Source organism: Ranitomeya variabilis, chromosome 1 (genome assembly GCF_051348905.1).
Source record: "Ranitomeya variabilis isolate aRanVar5 chromosome 1, aRanVar5.hap1, whole genome shotgun sequence".
In the NCBI taxonomy this organism is placed as follows: Eukaryota; Metazoa; Chordata; class Amphibia; order Anura; family Dendrobatidae; genus Ranitomeya; species Ranitomeya variabilis.
Window position 1 is genome coordinate 902791439 of NC_135232.1, and position 21507 is coordinate 902812945.

General features: G+C 41.7%; 1 protein-coding gene across 1 annotated transcript in view; it reads left to right on the plus strand.

The window, feature by feature from the left end:
• Nucleotides 1-21507, plus strand: part of ENPEP (glutamyl aminopeptidase) — a 128347-nt gene that overhangs the window by 18581 nt on the left and 88259 nt on the right. Inside the window, exons 2-4 of the mRNA XM_077278968.1 lie at nucleotides 8351-8492; nucleotides 10061-10192; nucleotides 16024-16144. Coding sequence (XP_077135083.1) covers nucleotides 8351-8492; nucleotides 10061-10192; nucleotides 16024-16144 — 395 coding nt within the window. The remainder of the gene's footprint in view (nucleotides 1-8350; nucleotides 8493-10060; nucleotides 10193-16023; nucleotides 16145-21507) is intronic.

Sequence of the window (21507 nt, forward strand, 5' to 3'; positions counted from 1 at the left end):
AACCCGATGTTTACCCTGGTTACCAGCGTAAAATGTAAAAAAAACAAACAGTACATACTTACATTCGCGTCCCCCGGCGTCCGCTTCCTGCACTGACTGACTGACTGAGCGCCGGCAGTAGCAGGGCACAGCGGTGACGTCACCGCTGTGCTGTGCTTTCACTTTCACTTTGCGGCGCTCAGTCAGTGTGGGAAGCAGACGGCGGGGGATGCGAATGTAAGTATGTACTGTTTGTTTTTTTTACATTTTACGCTGGTAACCAGGGTAAACATCGGGTTACTAAGCATGGCCCTGCGCTTAGTAACCCGATGTTTACCCTGGTTACCAGTGTAAAATATCGCTGGTATCGTTGCTTTTGCTGTCAAACACAACGATACACGGCGATCGAACGACCAAATAAAGTTCTGAACTTTATTCAGCGACCAGCGACATCACAGCAGGATCCTGATCGCTGCTGCGTGTCAAACTAAACGATATCGCTAGCCAGGACGCTGCAACGTCACGGATCGCTAGCGATATCGTTACAAAGTCGTTTCGTGTGAAGGTACCTTAAGTAGAGGATCAGGTGAGAGGGATTGTGGGACCTAGTCTGGGATAAATTAGCAATTGGCCAACACACCAAGGGAGGTTACATGATCAAAGGCACTGGGCCTGGCTACAACCATATGCAGTAACACCTTGCACAGATAGTATCTCCTGTGACCCCAGCATGGATGTACAGCAGTAAGTATTGAATGCAATGCAACAAATGAATTTAGCAAACATTCAGCAGGCACTGTTATATACCATTAAAGGAAATGTTGCAGGATGCAAGGCAGCAGATGACAGCAAGCAGAGATTGTACCATTAAAGGAATTGTTGCAGGATAATAGGCAGCAGATGACAGCAGGCAGAGATTGTATCATTAAAGGAATTTGTTGCAGGATGATAGGCAGCAGATGACAGCAAGCAGAGATTGTACCTGTGTGAAGAGAGGAGATGGATGATTATTATTAATTAATTATTATTATTTATTATAGCGCCATTTGTTCCATGATGCTTTACCAATTATAAAAATCTTCACTAGGGACAAAGGTCCCTTTGGCAACCATTGGCACTAGGTTTGGTTTACAACTGCTAGTTCTGCTTTTTTCTTTTATTAGCCTTTCCGATGCATGTACGTTATTGTAAATAGATAATTGAATGCTATTATAACTCTTGAATTGGGAACTGCCAAGAAACTTTGATACTTGTTATCTTCAGTGGAATACAATTCCATTGTTAAGAATCAATATTTTTAAGACTATTATTGATGATTAATTAATAATAATTATGACATCTATAGACACCAATGTTATATATTAGCATAACAGTACATTTATACTACAAGTTCTACTTTCTTCAGCCTCCATAAACAATCTCAGCAGGTTTATTCTACAGGAAATCAGAAAGGTTTTTATTTCCAAAATCTGCAATGCTAACCTGTTTTCAAACCACCTCAGCATATATATTAGAATGCCATTATTATCTCACCAGAAAATAGAAACATGGCTTTATTTTTACAATATCATGTGACTTAAAAGAAACATATGGGATGAGATATAAGACATTTCCACTGTTAACATCTGTGTGTATTAGAGAAACTCTTTGACCTCACTGACCTTTTTTGTAAAATAGAGTTTTTGTACAGAAGAGAGCTGTGGAAAGGTCGGCATGTTAGACTTCTCATGAGCTCTGGTGACTTTAGCTTTTACAACACATCGGGTACTCATGGAAGTTCAGCATGTGATCACACTTTTGGTACTGGTAATCTAGTTTTACAACTGAGTGTCAGAGATAAGATTAGTGACAATAGTTTAGAGATAGCAAGTGAAGTTGGTAAAGTTTTCCAAGCAATACAAGATCAAAGGTAAACTGGTCACACATGCACAGATCCAGTCAGTAAATCATTCCTAGAGTAGAGATAATGGTCTTTGGTAATGTACAGTGGCTGTCCAATGAATCAGGATGTTGATTTAATTTTGTGGAAACTTATGAAATATATATTTTCTGAAGATGATCAAAATAAATTTGCGCACACTGCGAGAGTTTGAACAGAACCAGAAACTGTATACAATAAAATGGTAGTGCAATGATATGATTCTAAATCCAAAAGAACAATTTGCAATAGTATCAATGAAATTTATATGCAGTTGTCCAACCTAATGACAATACATATAGATATAAATACCCACGAATATGAAATAAAAAACATATATTATAGTAACCACCCACCAGTGTTGATAGATGAAACCAAATAATGAGATTGTATCCAGGAATGGCAACCTGTGCAGGGAAATAGCTGGACTTATTTGCATAGAATGCTAGTCACTGGAAGATCGGAGTCTGATTAGTCGAGAAGTATATATATGATTCCCACTTATAGAAAAGTCTCCACGATAGGATGGGAAGCTTATAATTCTCGTTTTCTAGAACATGCATGAAAAAAGTAAAAAATGCTGTGAAAGAACTACGATACGTGAAATATATATTTTCACAGTATATGTTTCCAGTTTAAATGAATGTAAGAGACAGCAGAATAACACTTTGCTTCCCTTACTCCAATACATATACAATACATATAATTTGAGAACAGTATGGAAATATTACAGATCAAAAGCAAAATATGTTGTATTCAGCATTTAAATACATCATTATCTGATGGCGGAACACTTGCTACTCTTCAACTCCCCCATACTCAAACATTATTATTAACGGCCTTCAGCTCAATCTAGAGCCATGGCGACTTGATGGATGAACGCTCTGTAGGAAGATCGATCTAGTTCAAGCCAAAATAGGTCCACCAGGGTCTTCTCTGCCATTATATTGATTGTATCAGGCCATCAGGTTGCTGGTCTCCCTCTTCGCCTTGTTCCTTCTATTCTTCCGACCACGATGTCCTTCTCCAGTGAGTGCTCTCTTTGTATGATGTATCCAAAGTAGGCAAGTCATAGCTTGGTGATCCTTGCATCAAGTGACATGTCTGGCTTGATTTGTTCCAAAATTGATTTGTTTTTTCTTCTTTCTTGGTATAGATAGCATCCTTCTCGATCACCACATTTCAAAGGTGTTGATTCTTCTTCTGTCTTTTTGTCTTTTCTGTCTTCTGTCTTCTTTATCGTCCAGGTTTCCTATCCATTAGTTATTACTGAAAGACCAAACTATGTATGAGTTGTGTCTTCATCACCATTGAAATGTTCCTCAATTTGAAGACCTTGTTCAGTGACTTCATTGTTCATTTTCCCGTAGCTAGTCTCCTATTGACTTCCGGTGTCGTTGAGGCATCTTGAATGATCATTGATCCAAGTAGATTGAAGTCCTTTACAACTTCCAGCTCATGGCCATCCATCTCAAATGTGTCCCGATCATACCTGGCAGTACTCAAATAGGCATGTGTTTTTGATAGAAAAAGAGGAATTAGCTGCTGGCAGAGGCTCGCCTGAAGTAATAACCAATGATTGGGAATGTTAAAATTCAACATTCTTGATTCTTTACTACTACAACGTGTAATTAGGGGACACAAACCAATCCGAAAGGAACGGAAGCAAATGCCAGTATAAAATTTTAAACACTTTATTGTAAACAGTTTTTATAAAAAAAATAAATAAATACAATTAGGTTAAAAAATGAAGATACTAGTGCACAATATAGCCGCCCAACTGGGTAGTACACCCCTTATGTATCCTAAGTATCACCATAGGTTAATGCCCATTTGGCTGAACACCACATATATACTAAGGGCTCCTATAAATACATATGATGCCCCACTATGTAAGTGCTATTGTTCAAAGTGGCTTATCTGAGCCTACAGATCTCCCATGGGTATAATCCCAGGAGGATATAAGATTCATTTAGCTATAAAAGACTTATCAAAAAAGCTATATGTGATGCCAGTAATGTACATAAGTAGTTGCTAATAAACTAATACCACAAGATAAAGTGCATAGTGCTAGTATGGGGTCTGTCACAAGTCATATATGATTTTTTAACAGGGCAAGAAACCTCAATATAATTACAATGTGGCAGACGACGATGTATCTAAAGGGTCAAATTGACATAAGTGTATTAGCAGCAACCACAAATGCTCACAGGAAATCAGTCTAAATCAACATAAGAGTAGAAGGGTATACAACCTAGTTTGGCAGCATGGGTCCCCGACGCGCATTTCGCGTTCTGCTTCTTCCTCCCTGCTCTCCCCCCACATGCCAGAATGTCAGTTACACTACTGTGGGCATGCTCCCACTACACAGTGGCATTAATTGACAATGGTCTCAGGCTTATCTAGTGACCACAAGCAGGGAAAGCAGGGACAATTAAAGTTATTTTTAAAATACTTTGATTTAGCATTTCCTAGTAACACAGGCATCATAAAAAAAGGGTATTAGAGGGTGGATAAAGCTCTCCTAATCCCTTCTAGGGGTAAATCCTGATGACCTGTTCCCTTTAAAGAGGACTTGTCCTTACTCCTGACCTGTCACTACTTTCTGTTAACAATTCTACAGCATCTTTTTTGAACTCTGCATTCTACAATTATTCTGTTATTCCTCATGGAAATGCTTGACTAAATTGACAACTGGACATCACCATTTCCATGTTAAATAGGCGATATTTGTTGTGTGATTAATTATCTTATGTGTATGGGGTCCTTTTTGCTCTCTCCTAGCAAACTATGTCAGAGAACGATTGATGGTTGGTGGTTTTGTAAGGAGGAAGACTGGGCTGCAGGTGCCTGCATCATGCTGGGTCCGGAACTGCTGAGGCTGTGTCCCATGTTGCCCATTGGAAAGAATAGGGGACAAGACAGGCCCAATGACCCAGGAAGAGGGGGCATGACTAAGCCAGGCAGTGAGGAGAAAGCGTGCAAAGAAACAGAAAATTTCCCGCCGGCAGCGAGGGCACAGGCAGGCATGTGGCATGCTCCGCAGTATGAGAGACAGCACATGGCAGAACTGTGGCAGAGCTTTCATGCACAGGCCACTGAGCGAGTGAGAGCGCCGATCACTAAGCAGAGTGCAGCGCTTGTGCGGAGGAGCAAGAGCCCGGTGCGATCCCATTGCTGACAGACGCACAGCACCACCCATATGGGACAGACTGCTGCAGCGTCCTCACTTCAGCTGGCACATAGAGGAGCGCACGCTGAGCAGAGTCGTGCAGAGCAGCCATTCAGGTGACGGCAGCTGCTCAGAGAGACACGTTCCATGAGGAACCTCGCGGAGGGCTTTACTCTTTTGCTCCACAGTTAAATGAACAGAAGCAAGATGGTGTGTTGGGCGGGGAAGCCGGAAGACGCAGTGTTGGACTCCGCCGGCACTACAACCTTCATCGGACCACCAGCGACTAAAGGACTGCGGAGTCACGATAAGTTGATAGCAAGACTGTTGTGTGGTATCACAATTACCCTGTTTTCACCTGATTTTCCCCTTTTCTGTTTTATTCCCTGATATCTCCCTGCAAGGAGTTTATTACTGTAGATTAAAGCACATTCTTGTTGACCCCTGCTCTGCTTTACTGCATCCGTTTAACCTGCTTACAGTGGTAGAGATAGAGAAAGGAGAAAAATGTAAGTCAGTTTAGCTTGGACGTTTGACCCCACAAAAGCTGTCTGGTATAGGCTTTCTCATCTCTCATTGAAAACACATGAATGTTCAGCTAACAACTATGGCATGCGTATGGCCATCTTAACAATACCAGCATGGATTAGACAGTGTCATTGTGTAGGATCAATGGATAAGAGATTACGCATGGAATTATGGATTTTTCAAAATGTAGATGTCAGGTCATGTCTTCTTTTCTAGGAGTATTACAGGAATTTTTTCAATGGAAGAGGCTAAACCAATATGCTGAAATTCTGTTCAATATTAATATTAACATACTTGTATTATGTTAATATTGATAAACTTATTATTACTTATTTTTCAGCAGATCACAAAGGTATAATTCATATTGTTCCTGTTATTCAATCCTTGTACCATGATCAACAAATACAGCAAATAAAGCTCCCAAAAAAACAGCATACTGTCACCACAGCCCTCTCACACATTACGACACCTTGACAGTCCCCAATACATTATAATGGTTGCACAGATCCCCAGACAGAATGCTGGACCACTCAGTCACCACACACCTAAGTTGCCATCACACTCAATATGATGCCCCACTGCATTCCTAAACAGTATGATGATCACATCAGCCCCCCAAAATAGCCCCCACAGCTCCATATACACAATATGATATGATGGTCCTCATGGTCTCCTACACTGTATAATCCCTCACAGTCCCAAACACAGAATGACCCTTGCAATATTATCCCCACACAGTATGATCACTCCCACAACTCCCAAAAGAGAATGAAGGCTCCCACAGCCCCCACAACACAGTATAATCCCCACACCCCAACTCAATATTATCCCCTGCCGATCTCCAACATATTATAATCCCCACACAAACCCCCCAAACAGTATGAAAGCTCCACATAACTTCCCCAACACAGTATGCTCTCCCACAGTTGCCCTGTACAGTATGGTGGACTTACATATATTCTCCAACATTGAATGACCATAAAAAAAAACACTACTCACGTCACTCTCCTTTTCTCAGCATACTGCTCCTGTCTTTGCTTTGTGCAGATTAAGGATCCACAACAGGCCCAATTTAGTGACGTCATCGCAGCTGCTCCACTGAGATACTCAGTCTTGCAGACTGAATGGCGAAAGAGGGTGCTGTCCTTTACCATTATATTCACTGGTATAGGATGCAAATACCAGTTAAATCAGAACTTCGGAAGGGGGAGGGGACAGCGGGCTCAGTGGTTTTGTTGTAATGGTCCACAGCCCAGATAGGAAAGCCTAAGGCCCAGATGTGGCCCATGGGCCATAGTGTGCCCAGGTCTGATCTAGCCAAACTACACTGCTCAAAAAAATAAAGGGAACTCTTAAACAACATAATGTAACTCCAAGTAAATCAAACTTCTGTGAATCAACCTGTACAGTTATCAAGCAACACTGATTGTGAATCAGTTTCTCCTGCTGTTGTGCAAATGGAACAGACAACAGGTAAAAATGATAGGCAATAATAGGCAATTAGCAAGACAGCTCTTGGAGGAAATCCCTCAGGAAAACATGTGCCGTCTCATCAGGAGCATGCCCAGGCGTTGAAGAGAAATCATACAGGCACGTAGAGACCACACACACTACTGAGCATCACTTCCTTGTCTTGAGGCATTTCCAATGAAGTTGGATCAACCTGTAATTTAATTTTACACTTTGATTTTGAGTATCATTCCAAATCCAGACCTCCATGGGAGATTAATTTTGATTTACATTGATCATTTGTATGTTTTATTGTTCTCAACACATTCCACTATATAATGAATAAAGATTTGCAACTGGAATATTTTTTGCAGTGATATCTAGTATATGGTATTTTAGTGTTCCCTTTATTTTTTGAGCAGTGTATTTATATCTTGATAATAGGATCTTGAATAGATTAAATTTACTGAATAGACTGATGATTCTTATACATAATGGATTCAACTAGTCTGAGGCTGAGCCCATGACTTTCAGTGATGTCCGTTGTCTACAGTTCTAGCAGTGGTCAGCATGGCCAAATACATACATAACATACATACATAACTCTCACAAGAATGACACTTGAATTATTCTGAAATAAATGAGTGCTCCACGACTATACCTGAATATTCTTGTAGGATTATGTGCTATATAAATACAACTTGCAATACATGTATATGTCAATGAAACATACTAATAATACCTAATAATTAGGTGCAACTCTCAGTATACTTTCAGTATAATGTTTTACAATTACAGAATCATGATTATGACAAATATTTGGTAGATATATTTAATCCTAAAATTAAAACATCATGATATGTGACTACAAAAACTGCCTGAAAAATCTTCAAGACTAGAATAGTAGTAACTTGTTGTTTTCCATATCTAAGGGAAGATACCAACGTGATTTATTGTGTTTTCAAGAATAACATTTGAAGAGGGGAGAGCAGGTCTTGTTATTGTCAGCACAAATAAACTCAACATAGTTGAGATTCCTTAATAATTAATTCTGCGAGGGGGTGAGTAAATTTACATGTAAATTATCAGCACACAATGGGCAGGCCACACAATTTTGCTCTATATGTGCTGCATGTTTCTCTGTTTTATTAGGCTGTAACATCTTGATATTATTACATAATGTGTACGAGCTACAAATATCACCTTATATAACCCTATACTACTTATAAACATCCAAGATGAAATGTAATCAACTCATATGTTGAAAATAAAAACCCATTGAATATTATCATTTCCTTCTCAAGGAGCATCGCCGCTACAGATCATGAACCCACAGATGCACGCAAGTCATTCCCATGTTTTGATGAACCCAATAAAAAAGCAACTTACAGCATTTCCATTACTCACACAAGCGACTATAATGCGCTCTCCAATATGCCTATGGAGGTAACTATGTCATTTGTTTGTCTTTCTGCCTGTTGTCTATCATATTAACTTTTTGCCATGCTATTAAAATTTTGAGCAGAAAAATCATCCTCCAGCAAATTTTGTCCAGTCAGTTTTTCAGACGAGTCTTCTTGAATGCATTGACTGCTTGCATGATGAGTGTCCTTGAAAGTCTGCTCTATGTTGCTGTAAAATATTCCTGCTAAAGAAGGAGAAGAGTGAGTAAATATCTGCTGTGATGTAAAGGATTTCTACTGAGTAACTCATTTTCGTTCTTTGAAATGTTTTTGCATGCCTCCTAACTGGTGAGCTTCCTAATGGAAAAACAGATGATTGGTTTACTTGTCGAATAATGGAGAGATGCCCAAAATTGGCTCCAAGTTTAAGGGGGTGTCTCACCACAGCTCTTAACATCCCAACAGCCGAACAGACAGCCAGGCACTTCAAGCATAATAGTCAATGCTGAGAAAATAGTTACTACCTATTGATCACTGAGAAAAATGGTTGTCGATAGAATCCACATACCACTCAAGTTTGTCAGAGCAGGAGCTGATCTTCCAGAGCTGTTTTACATTGTGGATTAAATAGGAGGCTTCAGAGAGCCAATCTCCCCTCAGTGACATCCACACAGAAAACCCGCTGAGTCATCCATAATGTACACAGGGATAAGGGCTAATGTACCCACATCGGTGATTTTCTTGTATACGAAAACTGGTCTAATTTCCAGCTGTATTTTTGATCAGAGTTTCATCAGAGTTTGTCTGAGTTTCAGCAATTTTTCTTTGAAAAAAATGGTTCTCCACCTTCTCCTATAAGTCCATAAAAAATGGACAACATTCGGATGGCATCTGACTTATTCAACGGGCCGTGAACTTTCATTACTGAGTTTGTTCCGACATAACATCAGACATGTCTCAGTGATTTTTCACAACCACACGGTCTGCAAAAAAAAAAACAGATATGTGAACAGTGCCATAGAATATCATACAGATAACATAGGGGACAAGGAAAGTCAGCTCACCAAATTCAGATGCACAATGGTTAGACAGAGATCATCACACGGAGCCGCCCCAGTCTAGGACGCAATAGCAGCATACAAAAGTGTGTGTTCTCCAGCTAAGGCAAATCCAATTAAAAGTGAAAAAAACCTTCTTTATTAATGTGGTAACTAATGAAAAATTGCACTGGTCACTGTAAATGTCCGTAATACATGACCGACGCGTTTCAGCTTATAAGCCTTAATCTTGATTATGGTTGGTTATGTATTATGGACATTTACAGTGACCAGTGCAATTTTTCATTAGTTACCACATTAATAAAGAAGGTTTTTTTCACTTTTAATTGGATTTGCCTTCACAGAAGAACCACCCTCTTTCTTTTGCATATAGAATATCATAAAAAATGTAGTGATATATTAAAGCATACAGCAGAAAGACTTTATTCAAGTACCTAAATATATGAACTGAAAAAAATCAGCATGATTAAGATATGCATGTGTGTGCAACACGGAAAAGACATTGATTTCAAGTAGCAACAGCATCTCTATCTCTATTTCTATTTCTTTTCAGAGCACTGAAGACCTGAGAAATGGGTGGAAACAAACACGTTTCATTAAATCAGTACCTATGAGTACATACTTGGTTGCATTTGCAATCCACCAATTTGACTATGTGGAAAGAATATCAAATCGAGGCATTCCTGTGAGTTTTAATCTTTGAAAAATTAAAAACACAATTTTTTTCTTCTCGAAACAACAGGCTAATGTGGCATCCTGCAAAGACAGGCATCACAAATGTATGTGACCTCTGATGGTGTTAGAAGCCAGCTCTTCAGCCATTTTTACACACACATGTAATTAGTGTAAGGGTCATTGTGAAGTCTGGGGGTAGCAGCCAAAACAGGAGAACTACTAAGCCCAGGAGGTGCAACCCTGTGCCCTGGGATTGAGTGGTGCTGGAGATTGAGGAGGCCAGCCAATGCCTTTGCTGTAGTCATGGTCGGGACCAGCTAAATCTGAGTAAAATATTTTAGGTTGCATCTACCACTAGATCCTTATTTATCCTCAGAGGAAGCCACGTTGTGTGGCGATATGCGTGGGGTTTCTCTCCCTCCTCTATGATGTGACTGAGTAAGGCTACGTTCACATTTGCGTTGTGCGCCGCAGCGTCGGCGCCGCAGCGCACAACGCAAACAAAAACGCGGCAAAACGCACGCTAAAACGCTGCGTTTTGCGCCGCATGCGTCCTTTTTGGCCGAAAGTTGGACGCAAAAAAAATGCAACTTGATGCGTTTCTTGCGTCCAACGCTTGCGGCCATGCGGCGCAAAACGCAGCACAACGCATGTCCATGCGCCCCCATGTTAAATATAGGGGCGCATGACGCATGCGGCGGCGCCCGACGCTGCGGCGCTGACCGCAAATGTGAACGTAGCCTTACTCTCTTTCTCCAGGATCCAACAGGTCTTATGCAGCCTTACTCTTTCTTTTCCCTCCTTTAACCCTTTGTTTATTTCCCAGAGGGTCATTTATCTTTTTTGACCATCTCTCAGGATTACTGAATTGCTCTTAGGGTGGTTATAAGCCTTATTTACTTAATCATTATTATCATTTTACTACATTTTGTGAGTCTGCAGGCCTTGTCCTGTTAAGTTATTTTTATCTTTGGTACCACGATTGGATTTTGTCATCACAGTTGCTGCTATCTGCTAATTTGGATTTATCCTGGTGAGCCTCATTAGCTCTGGTTACCATCCTGAGTAGCCTAGTGTGTTTTATCATAACACACTCCCGGTGCACATAGTGGAGGAAGGTCTCTTTGTGTGTATGGGGCACTTACAAGGCCCTCCACACTGTTGTTCATTTGTTAACCTTGTGTTTTTTTTAATTGTTTTTAACTTGTTTGCGGCTTGTCTAACTTTAATTGTCTTAATAAAATTAATATTGTTATTTGTTTTATTGTTTGTGGTGATCCTTACCTTTACACACTACTTTCTTCTCTTTGGACTCACAGCTCTGGTGGTGGGGAGGCGGCAGCTCGGGTAGTGGTGAGGCGGCAGCTCGGGTGGTGGTGAGGTGACAGCTCGGGTGGTGGTGAGGCGGCAGCTCGGGTGGTGGTGAGGCAGCAGAATGGTTATTGCAGGCTGTAGGCTTTCCTGAAGAGATGGGTTTTCAGGTTCCGTCTGAAGTAACTGAGGGTGGTGGATAATTGGATGTGTTGAGGCGTGGAATTCCAGAGGATGGGGGATATTTGGGAAAAATCTTGCAGGCGGTTGTGTGAGGAATAGTGTTGAGCGATACCTTCCGATATGCAAAGATATCGGTATCGGATTGGATCGGCCGATATCCAAAAAATATCGGATATCGCCGATACCGATACCCGATACCAATGCATATCAATGGGACACAAAATATCGGAATGGTTCCCAGGGTCTGAAGGAGAGGAAACTCTCCTTCAGGCCCTGGGATCCATATTCATGTATAAAATAAAGAATAAAAATAAAAAATATTGATATACTCACCCCTCCGATGGCCCCGGCTCTCACCAGTCCAAGCGTCTGCCTCCGTTCCTAAGAATGCAGAGTGAAGGACCTTCGATGACGTCGCGGCTTGTGATTGGTCGCGTGACCGCTCATGTGACCGCTCACGCGACCAATCACAAGCCGCGACGTCATCGAAGGTCCTTCACTCCCTGCATTCTTAGGAACGGAGGCACCGCTAAGAGCCAGGGTCCGCCGGAGGGGTGAGTATATCAATATTTTTTTTTTTTATTATTTATTTTTTACATGAATATGGATCCCAGGGCCTGAAGGAGAGTCTCCTCTCCTCCAGACCCTGGGAACCATACGCACCGCACACTTCCGATTCCGATTTCTGATATCGCAAAAATATCGGTACTCGGTATCGGAATTCCGATACAGCAAATATCGGCCGATACCCGATATTTGCAGTATCGGAATGCTCAACACTAGTGAGGAACGAAGAAGTGTGGAGGAGATTAGGAAGTCTTGGGAGGATCAAAGATTACATGAGGGAAGATATTGGGAGATTAGTTCAGAGATATAGGGAGGGTACAGGTTGTGGATGGCTTTGTAGATCAGTGTTAGTAGTTTGAACTGGATTCGTTGGGGAATTGGGAGCCAGTGGAGGAATTTACAGAGGGGAGAAACAGGGGAGTAGCGAGGAGAGAGGTGGATTAGCCAGGTAACAGAGTTGAGGACAGACTAGAGTGGCACAAGCGAGTTAGCGGGGAGGCCACAGAGGAGGGTGTTGCAGTAATCGAGGCGGGAGATGATGAGGGCATGCACAAGAGTTTTAGTAGATTGTGGGCTGAGGAAGGGACGGATTCTGGCAATATTTTTGATTTGGAGGTAACAGGAGGTGCCAAGTGTTTGGACGTGCGGTTTGAAGGACAGAGCAGAGTTGAGAGTTACCCCGAGGCAGCAGATTTCAGGTGCAGGAAAAAACATGATGCCGTTTACCATAATAGACATATCAGGTAGGGGGGATACGCGAGATGGGGGAAAGATGATGAGTTCGGTTTTGTCTACATTGAGTTTTAGGAAGCGAGAGGTGAAGAAGGAGGAGGATTTTATGTCTAACAAAAGAGGGGACTATGTAATAAAGAGGGCGCTGTGAATAACAAAAATAACAAGAATACACTATGTAAGAAACAGCACTGTACATAACAGCAGAGGAAGCTATATAATAAGGGACGGCATCATATATAACTAGAGTGGAAGATACATAATAAGGAACAGTGATATACATAATAAAAGAGGAAACTATGTAACTAAGGATGGTGTTATAGATAATAAGTGGGTACACTATATACTAAGGGACTCTGCTATACATATTAAGTGAGTACACTATATACTAAGGGACTCTGCTAAACATAATAAGTGAGTACACTATATACTAAGGGACTGTACTATACATAATAAGTGAGTACACTATAAACTAAGGGACTGTGCTATACAAAATAGGAGCGTACACTATATACTAAGACTGTGCTATACTGTACATAATAAGGCTACATTCCTGTATCTGGGTGCAGTGTCAGTGTGCTGTGAGCTTTTACAAACGCACTGAGCAAGTTCTGTGTGATCTTCAAAATTGGATCAGAAAAGAACATTCTCTGTTATTCACGGATCTCATTCTCAGATCTGTGATTTTCATGTATGTGTGAATGGACCTACAAAACTCTACAAGCCTGTGTGCCATCCGATAAAATAACCTGGAAGCACGCATACATTTCACACAAAATGTAAGAATGCAGAATAAGGGATTTTACAAATAGCATTATCACTCCAAATCACACAGTGTGGATACAGAATAATATTTACATCCAGGCACTTACCGCTGAGGTCTCGTCTGATTAGAGATACTTTCTCCTGTTTCTTCCCCATCTGGTCAGACCTTCATGTCGACATCTCCCAGCCACGACTCGTCTTGTCACGATGATCATCGCAGCCCTGACAATCATAAAGTCACATACATTGTATACAAACATGTGTCTTCCCCCTGAATGCAGATGTGTATCCCACCATTAATATACTATTATATTATTATACTCCTTAAACATATAAAGTGATAAGCAGCACTGTGTCCCTCATTAACTATAATCTTTGATTCCCAATAATATAAATGATTTAGTCTGTGACTCTCCCCATTTAATGGTAAGGCTATGTGCACATGGAAAATATGCAAGGTTTTATAGTACAAGTGAAGTGAATGAGATCCCTGAAGTCTCATGCACACGCTGCTTATTTTTTTCCTTGCAGATTTGCAGCAGATTAAAATCAGCATAATGTCAATTCTTGCAGCATATTTCACCTGTACAGATTTGCAAAATTACGTAACAAAAGCATGGCAAAAACATGGAAAAAAAATAAATGTATTTTACGCAACTTTCTTCCTTCCAACACATTAGGATATGCAGCAGAATTTTCTCCTGCAAATCCTGAACGTGTGCACATAGTCTTAGTCCTTGTCCTTGTGGGACATTCATTATAAGTCCTTGATAGCATTATAATGAATTTGGGGTGGGAGAAGACACTATCAGGTACTGAGCATCCTTTGCCACCTCTCAATTCATTACTAGTGCCTGACAGCGTCCCACATTTCAATTCATTACAAAGGGTCCTTTGCACCTTATTGTCTTCTCTCCCACTCCCCAATAAATTTGAAGTCCCTGATAGCATCACAATGAGTTGTAAGATGGAGGAGGACACTATCAGGGGTGTAGCACCCTCCTCCACCACCCAATTCATTTTACATCGATATCTAAAGTCCTCATACCCCTGTTAGTAAGTCCATTATAAGCCCCCTTCCTCCCATCCTAATCTCCCACATCCCTCATTGTCCTCTTCTCAGCCTGCATTACATAATTGTCCATCATTGCCCTCTAAACCACCCTCATCATTGCCCTCTCCACCACCTTCATCATTGCCTTCTCCACCAACCCCATCATTGCCCTCTCCACCATCCTCCTCATTGCCCTCTCCACCACCTCATCATTGCCCTCTACACCACCCACATCATTGCCCTCTCCACCACCCTCATCATTGCCCTCTCCACCACCTTCATCATTGCCCTCTCCACCAACCCCATCATTGCCCTCTCCACTACCCCATCATTGCCCTCCCACATCACCTCCATCATTGCCCTTCCCATCACCTCCATCATTGCCCTCTCCACCACCCCATTGTTCTCGTTCACTAACCACATCATTGCCCTCTCCTCACCTCCATCGTTACCCTCTTCACCACCCCAATCATTGTTCTCCCCACCACCTGCATCATTGCCTTCTCCCCACCTCCATCATTGCCTTCTCCCCACCTCCATCATTGCCTTCTCCCCCACCTCCATCATTGCCTTCTCACCCACCTCCATCATTGCTCTCTCCACCACCCCAATCATTGTTCTCCCCCACCACCTCCACCATTGCCTTCTCCCCACCTCCATCATTGCCTTCTCCACCACCACCCCCAACATTGCCTACGCACACACACCACCACCACCACTCCCCACTGCACCTTACCCACAGCATCTTTGTCGCAGCAGATTCCTATCTGAAAAAGTCACGTTCTGAATGCTGACATCATCCAGCCGTGCCGCTGTGTCAGACAGGAAGCACCCGGCAGGAAGCAAAGGACAGATACCTGCAGCTCCGCTCCACTGCCATTTTGTACTCTAGGCAGCGGAGCTGCAGGGATCGCTCCCTACCTGCCGCACATGAGGGCAATCTGGCCAGGGGCCCCCCAGAGCCTTGGGGCTGGAGAAACAGGCTAGATTGCCCTCAATGTTAGCCACCTGGCAGGGGACCCCTCCACCTCCCGGCCCTGATGAGGCTGCACATGCGGAATGTCGGCCCCTGCATACAGTGTGAAGAGTCTTGTACAGAGCACTGATTTAATATAATGAAAAAATATAAAAATTAATGAAATTGTGATAAACTTTGTAATGCGTATAATTTGTTATACTATCTCACAAGCCTCATTCTTATAGAATGACTTTTTGATTTTTTTATCCAGCTCAGGATCTATGTGCAGCCACTACAGAAAGAAACAGCAGTGTATGCGGCCGACACTACAAAAACCGTATTTGATTTTTTTGAAGAATACTTTAATATGAGCTATTCTCTTCCAAAGCTTGGTATGTATGTTCCTCTAGTATAGTTAGGGTATGCACTAAAGTGCATATTATTATAGAATTATCATTATTGCCCAAAGTGCCATAATTAGGTTTTGTACATCTTGCCTGCTACATGACATATTGATAGGGATGGATCCTTAAAGGGGTTATCCAGTCTTCTGATGAAAGTCTGCAGTTACACACTGTAACCGCAGACTTCTGAATCTTTATACGTGTGCATAGCACATCTCTGGTATTGCCAGCAAGAGCAGGCGGACACGTGACCGCAAGTATGCCATTTTGATATTTGTCAGCCAAATTCTAACAAGACGTTCTTGGCCTCACTCAATTCACTTGTATTGAGCGAGGCCAAGAATCTCTAGTTGGTACGTGACGGCATGTATACAAATCGCATACTTCATGTGACCACCCGCTCTTACCTGCAAAACCAGAAATTTATAACAGCATGCATTGTGTATTCTGTAAGGATTCAGAAGTCTATAGTCATTTAGTGACTACCTACTTTCATCAGAAGACCGGACAACACTTTGAACTGGGTCAGTAAGTGGAATTGAAATTTTTCTCACTGCAAAGTTGCTTTTCGCTGTTAGATTATTAAAATTTAGAAATTGTCTGGAACAGAACATCCCTATGTTAAGGGAATGGTGGAACGTTTTTGACAAATAGCCGTTTATAAAAGAATCTGGTTCTGGAGCAGAGGTCGCTCAAAAATCAGGGAAAATATGGTATGTCTCTAAATATAGAGGTGAGCTTAAACCTTTTCTGATGTTGTGAGTAATAATACACCCATGTCGGACTCCCCTGTTTGGTGCGAGCTGCGGCGCTGAGCCTGCACCTTTCTGGGCACATGTTAGCTGATCTATACAGCTGACATTTGCCTACAACAGCCACGGATGGAATCGCGATCCACCCGCACTGTTACCTAGTTAAATGCCGCTGTAAATTTTTGACAGTGGCATTTAATGCGCACTTATCGGAAGAGCGTCATAAATCCGCACATTGGTGATACCGTAACATAATCGTGGGTCACCGATGGGATCTGAGCATCGTGCGTGTGTGTGTAGCAAAGGCAATCGAAGTAGTGCAGCTTCTAAACTCCCATCGAGACTATTGAAGCATGCAAAAAGTAAAAAATAAATAAATTTTTAAATGTAAAATAAAAATAAAACAATAAAAAAATCAAATATATACATAGCGCTGCATTCAGAACTGCTCGATCTATCAATGTAAAAAAACATTAACCCATTCGCTAAACGGTGTAACGAGAAAAAAAGTCAAAATGCCAGAATTACGCTTTTTTGGTCGCCGCAACATTGCATTAACATGCAATAACAGATGATCAAAAGATTGTATCTGCACCAAAATGGTGTCAATAAAAACATCAGCTTGTTGCACAAAAAAAAGCCCTCACGCAGCTCTTGAAAATTGCGCAATTTTTTTTTAATCAAACTTTATCAAGCTTTGACATTTTTTTTCACCACTGAAAGAAAAAAGAACCTAGACATGTTTGGTGTCTGTGAACTCGTAATGACCTGGATAATCATAATGGCTGCCAGTTTTAGCATTTAGTGAACATGGTAAGAAAGAACAACTGTGGAACTGCATTTTTTTTTGCAATTTCACCACACTTGGAATTTTTTTTCCCTTTTTCCAGTACATGAAATGATAAAACTAATGGTGTTGTTCAAAGGTACAACATGTCCCGCAAAAAACAAGCCCTCACATGGCCATTTTGACTGAAAAATAAAAAAGTTATGGCTCTGAGAAGAATAGGAGCAAAAAATGAAAACTCAAAAACTGAAATACTCCCCCTTAAGGGGTTAAACAATCCTCCTTATTACATGTACAGTATAATACAGTAACTTTTTTTTTCCTATTCTATCTTGCTGTGGATTAGGTTGTGGAGGAATTAGATTGGTTATCTTTCCAATATTATAATTGTACTACGTATTATGAAATGGCATGCCATTGTCAGGTATTATTTTTTTTTTTTCAATAATGTTTTTATTAAACTTTTTTAACAATACACATATAAAATGTAGACAAAAAAAAAAGGGGGGGGGGTCAAGGAAAAACTGAAACAAGATATAATTTGCACATTGTCGTATCAATCAGTCAATGTTACGTCACATCTCGAGCAATACGATGTGAGTAAATAAAATAATTTGCATAAACATGACAAATAAGCAAAATGACTAATTTTGAAAGGTCTGTTCTTGGGGGGGGGGGGGAGGAGAACACCTGGGGGAAATGGGAGTAGGGGGAGGGGGGGAGGGGGAAGGGGGGAGAGCACACGGCTTCCACCTCTACATCCTCAGATTTGCATGCCCCAATCCGCGAATCATCCTCACAGAGGCGGACGACCTGCTATTGTCTGTTCCAAGAACCAAGTAGTCATCTTAAAACAATCTCTGATTCCTTGCTTAGTGTGAGTCGGAAGAATCGCTATAAATGGTTCCCATGTGTTAAAGAATGTCTGAGTCCGTCTCTCTTTCTGAAGAGAAGCATCTATCCAGTCCATTCTAAACAGAAAAGCAAGTTTCTCTAGGAAAAGTCGCAATGTGGGCACTTTAGGCGCCAACCAGTTTTGTAGAATTGTTTTACGAGCTGCAGCTGAGATAATAAAAAGGAATTTTTTACCATGGTATGGAATATGGACGTCGTTATCTGTAACATGACCAAAGAGAGCCCAGGCCGGAGTAAGTGTGATGTTATATAAGGTGTGCGTCAACACAAAGGTATGTATACGCTGCCAGAACAATTGAATTTGTGGACAAGCCCAGAAGCAGTGAAAGTGGTCCGCCTCAGGTTCCCCACATCTAGAGCAGGCCGGGCTCGCCAGATTCCCCATCAGATAACTACGTTTTGGTGAAACATAGGTCTTGTGTAGGATCTGTAATGCCATTTCCCAATAAGAGATAGAAGGTATATATTTAAGTGCTTTCTGTAATGCCCGCAAGATAAGAGATGGCGCAAAGGAGACATCATCCACCTGCCATTTTGTAATTCCCACCCCTACGGTATCATACTGTAGCAAAGGACGAAGGAATGTATAGTACTCCGAGACCAGGCCCCTATTCTGAGTGCATGTATTCAATTTGTTCAGTAATTTGTCCTGCCAGTCATTGTCATTGAAAGTGTGTATGACACTATGTGCGTAGCTTTGCAGCTGCATGTAGTGGAAAGGGTGTGCGCGTATATAATCAAACAAAGTGCATGCCTGAGCAAATGAAATGACGGTCCTTGTCTGTATGTCAACTATGTCTCCAATGGACCGTAAACCCTCTCTCTGCCATCTAGAGAAGATGGGGTGTGCCTTTCCATCATGGAAACTAGGATTATTGGAAAATGATTGTGCAAGTGAAACACCACTGGATAAATGCAGCCTCCTACGCACCACCACCCACGTCCTCCACATTGACATGAATAAGGGGTTATTTTTGTGGTCTGATGTTAACGAGGGATAAGGGGAATGCAACAAGCTTACCAGGGACCCACTACCTATCAGAGGTGATTCTACGGCATTGGATGAATAAGTGGATGTACCGTTCAGCCAGTCTTTAAGGATCCGCATATTGGCTGCCAGATTATATAATTTAACATCTGGGAAATTGATTCCCCCATTAGTCTTAGGCTGTTGGAGGATGTACAGTCCAATTCTAGGTCTCCTTCCCTGCCATATGAAATTGCGGAATAGTCGATTGATGTTGCGTTCATCTACGGGTCTTAGATAGAACGGTAAGACATTAAACAGGTATAGCAGCCGCGGGAAGGAGATCATTTTTATTAGGTTTGCCCGACCTATAAAAGAGAGGGTGAATTTGCTCCACGCATTTAAGTCGTCCTGTAATGATTTGATAAATGCCTGCAGGTTAGTCCGCTGCAGTTCTGTTGGAGATCTAGTAATTTGAACACCCAAGTATGTAATAGATTGGGTTTTCCACTGGATAGGGTAACCTTGAGTCCACGTAGGTTTTGCAGGTCCCGTGAGCATCAGAGCTTCAGATTTTGTCACATTTATTGAGAAACCTATTATTGCTCCCTTTTGCTCTACTATTGAAAGCAAAGGGCCCAAATTGACCCGAGGTCTTGACATAAAGATTAAAAGGTCATCTGCGAAAGCCATCGTTTTAATTTCAGTATTCCCAAATTGTAATCCCTGAAGACCTGGCCACTTCTGCAAGTACCTTAATAGTGGGTCCAGTGCCAGATTAAAAAGTATCGGTGAGATTGGGCATCCCTGTCTTGCTCCCCTTTCCAAAGTGATTGGAGGAGATAGTAAATTATTTATGGATAGTTTAGTGGTTGCGTTATGTTGTATGATGTGGAGAAATCTAAGAAAAATATCGCCAAAGCCTCTGTACCTTAAAACCGTGCTCAGAAAGCTCCATGATATTGAGTCAAATGCCTTCTCAGCATCAAGGCTGAGTAGCAGTGAGGGAGGACAGTTTTGTTGTTTAGCAAGAACTGTTGCGGCCACAGCCGTCCTAACTCCCAGGGCAGAGTGGCGGCCTCTTGTAAAACCCAGTTGTGAGGGTATGAGTAAACCTGGTAAAAACTCTTGCAAGCGATCCGCCAGGATTTTAGTGAGTATTTTGTAGTCTACATTTAGTAGGGATATCGGGCGATATGAGCCTACCTCAAGAGGGTCTTTATTTGGTTTGGGTATTAGAATTGTATGGGCTTCATGAAAGCCTTCCACTTGTTCCCCCTGTGCGTATATGGTATTGAGCAAATCCACCATCATGGGGGTGATATCTGGCTGCAGCATCTTGTAATACTCAGCAGTTAGACCATCAGGTCCTGGTGACTTGTTATTGTGTAGGGACTTGATCGTCGACTGCACCTCCTCAATAGTTATTGGAGCTGACAACTGTTCCCTTTGGTCTCCCGTTATTTTTGGTAGTGCAGTCGAGGATATAAGATCCCACGTGTCCTGCGAGCTATATGGTCGTTCTCTGTATAGTTCAGTATAGTACTTTAGGAAGGCCTGTTGTTTATCCCTTTCTGATGTGACCACTTGATGGTTCTCTGGGTGTCTCACCTGTACAACTGTGCGTCTAGAGTGGAACGGCCTAGTCAGGCGTGCCAGTAAGCTGCCCGTCTTTCCGCCCCACCTATAATAATGTTTTTTTGTGAAATCTATACTTCTTGTAGCTTGGGCAATAGTGAAAGTATCAATGAGTCGTTTGGCTTCTAGGTAATTTTGTTTTTTAAGTATGTCTGTAGGATCAGTCAGATAGGCCTGGTGGGTAGTCAATAGGTCCGTATGCAAAAGTTGGTATTTTGCCCTTTTTTCCCTCTTTTGATGTATCAGGTAGGAAGTAATATGGCCTCTCATCACTGCCTTAGAGGTGCGCCAC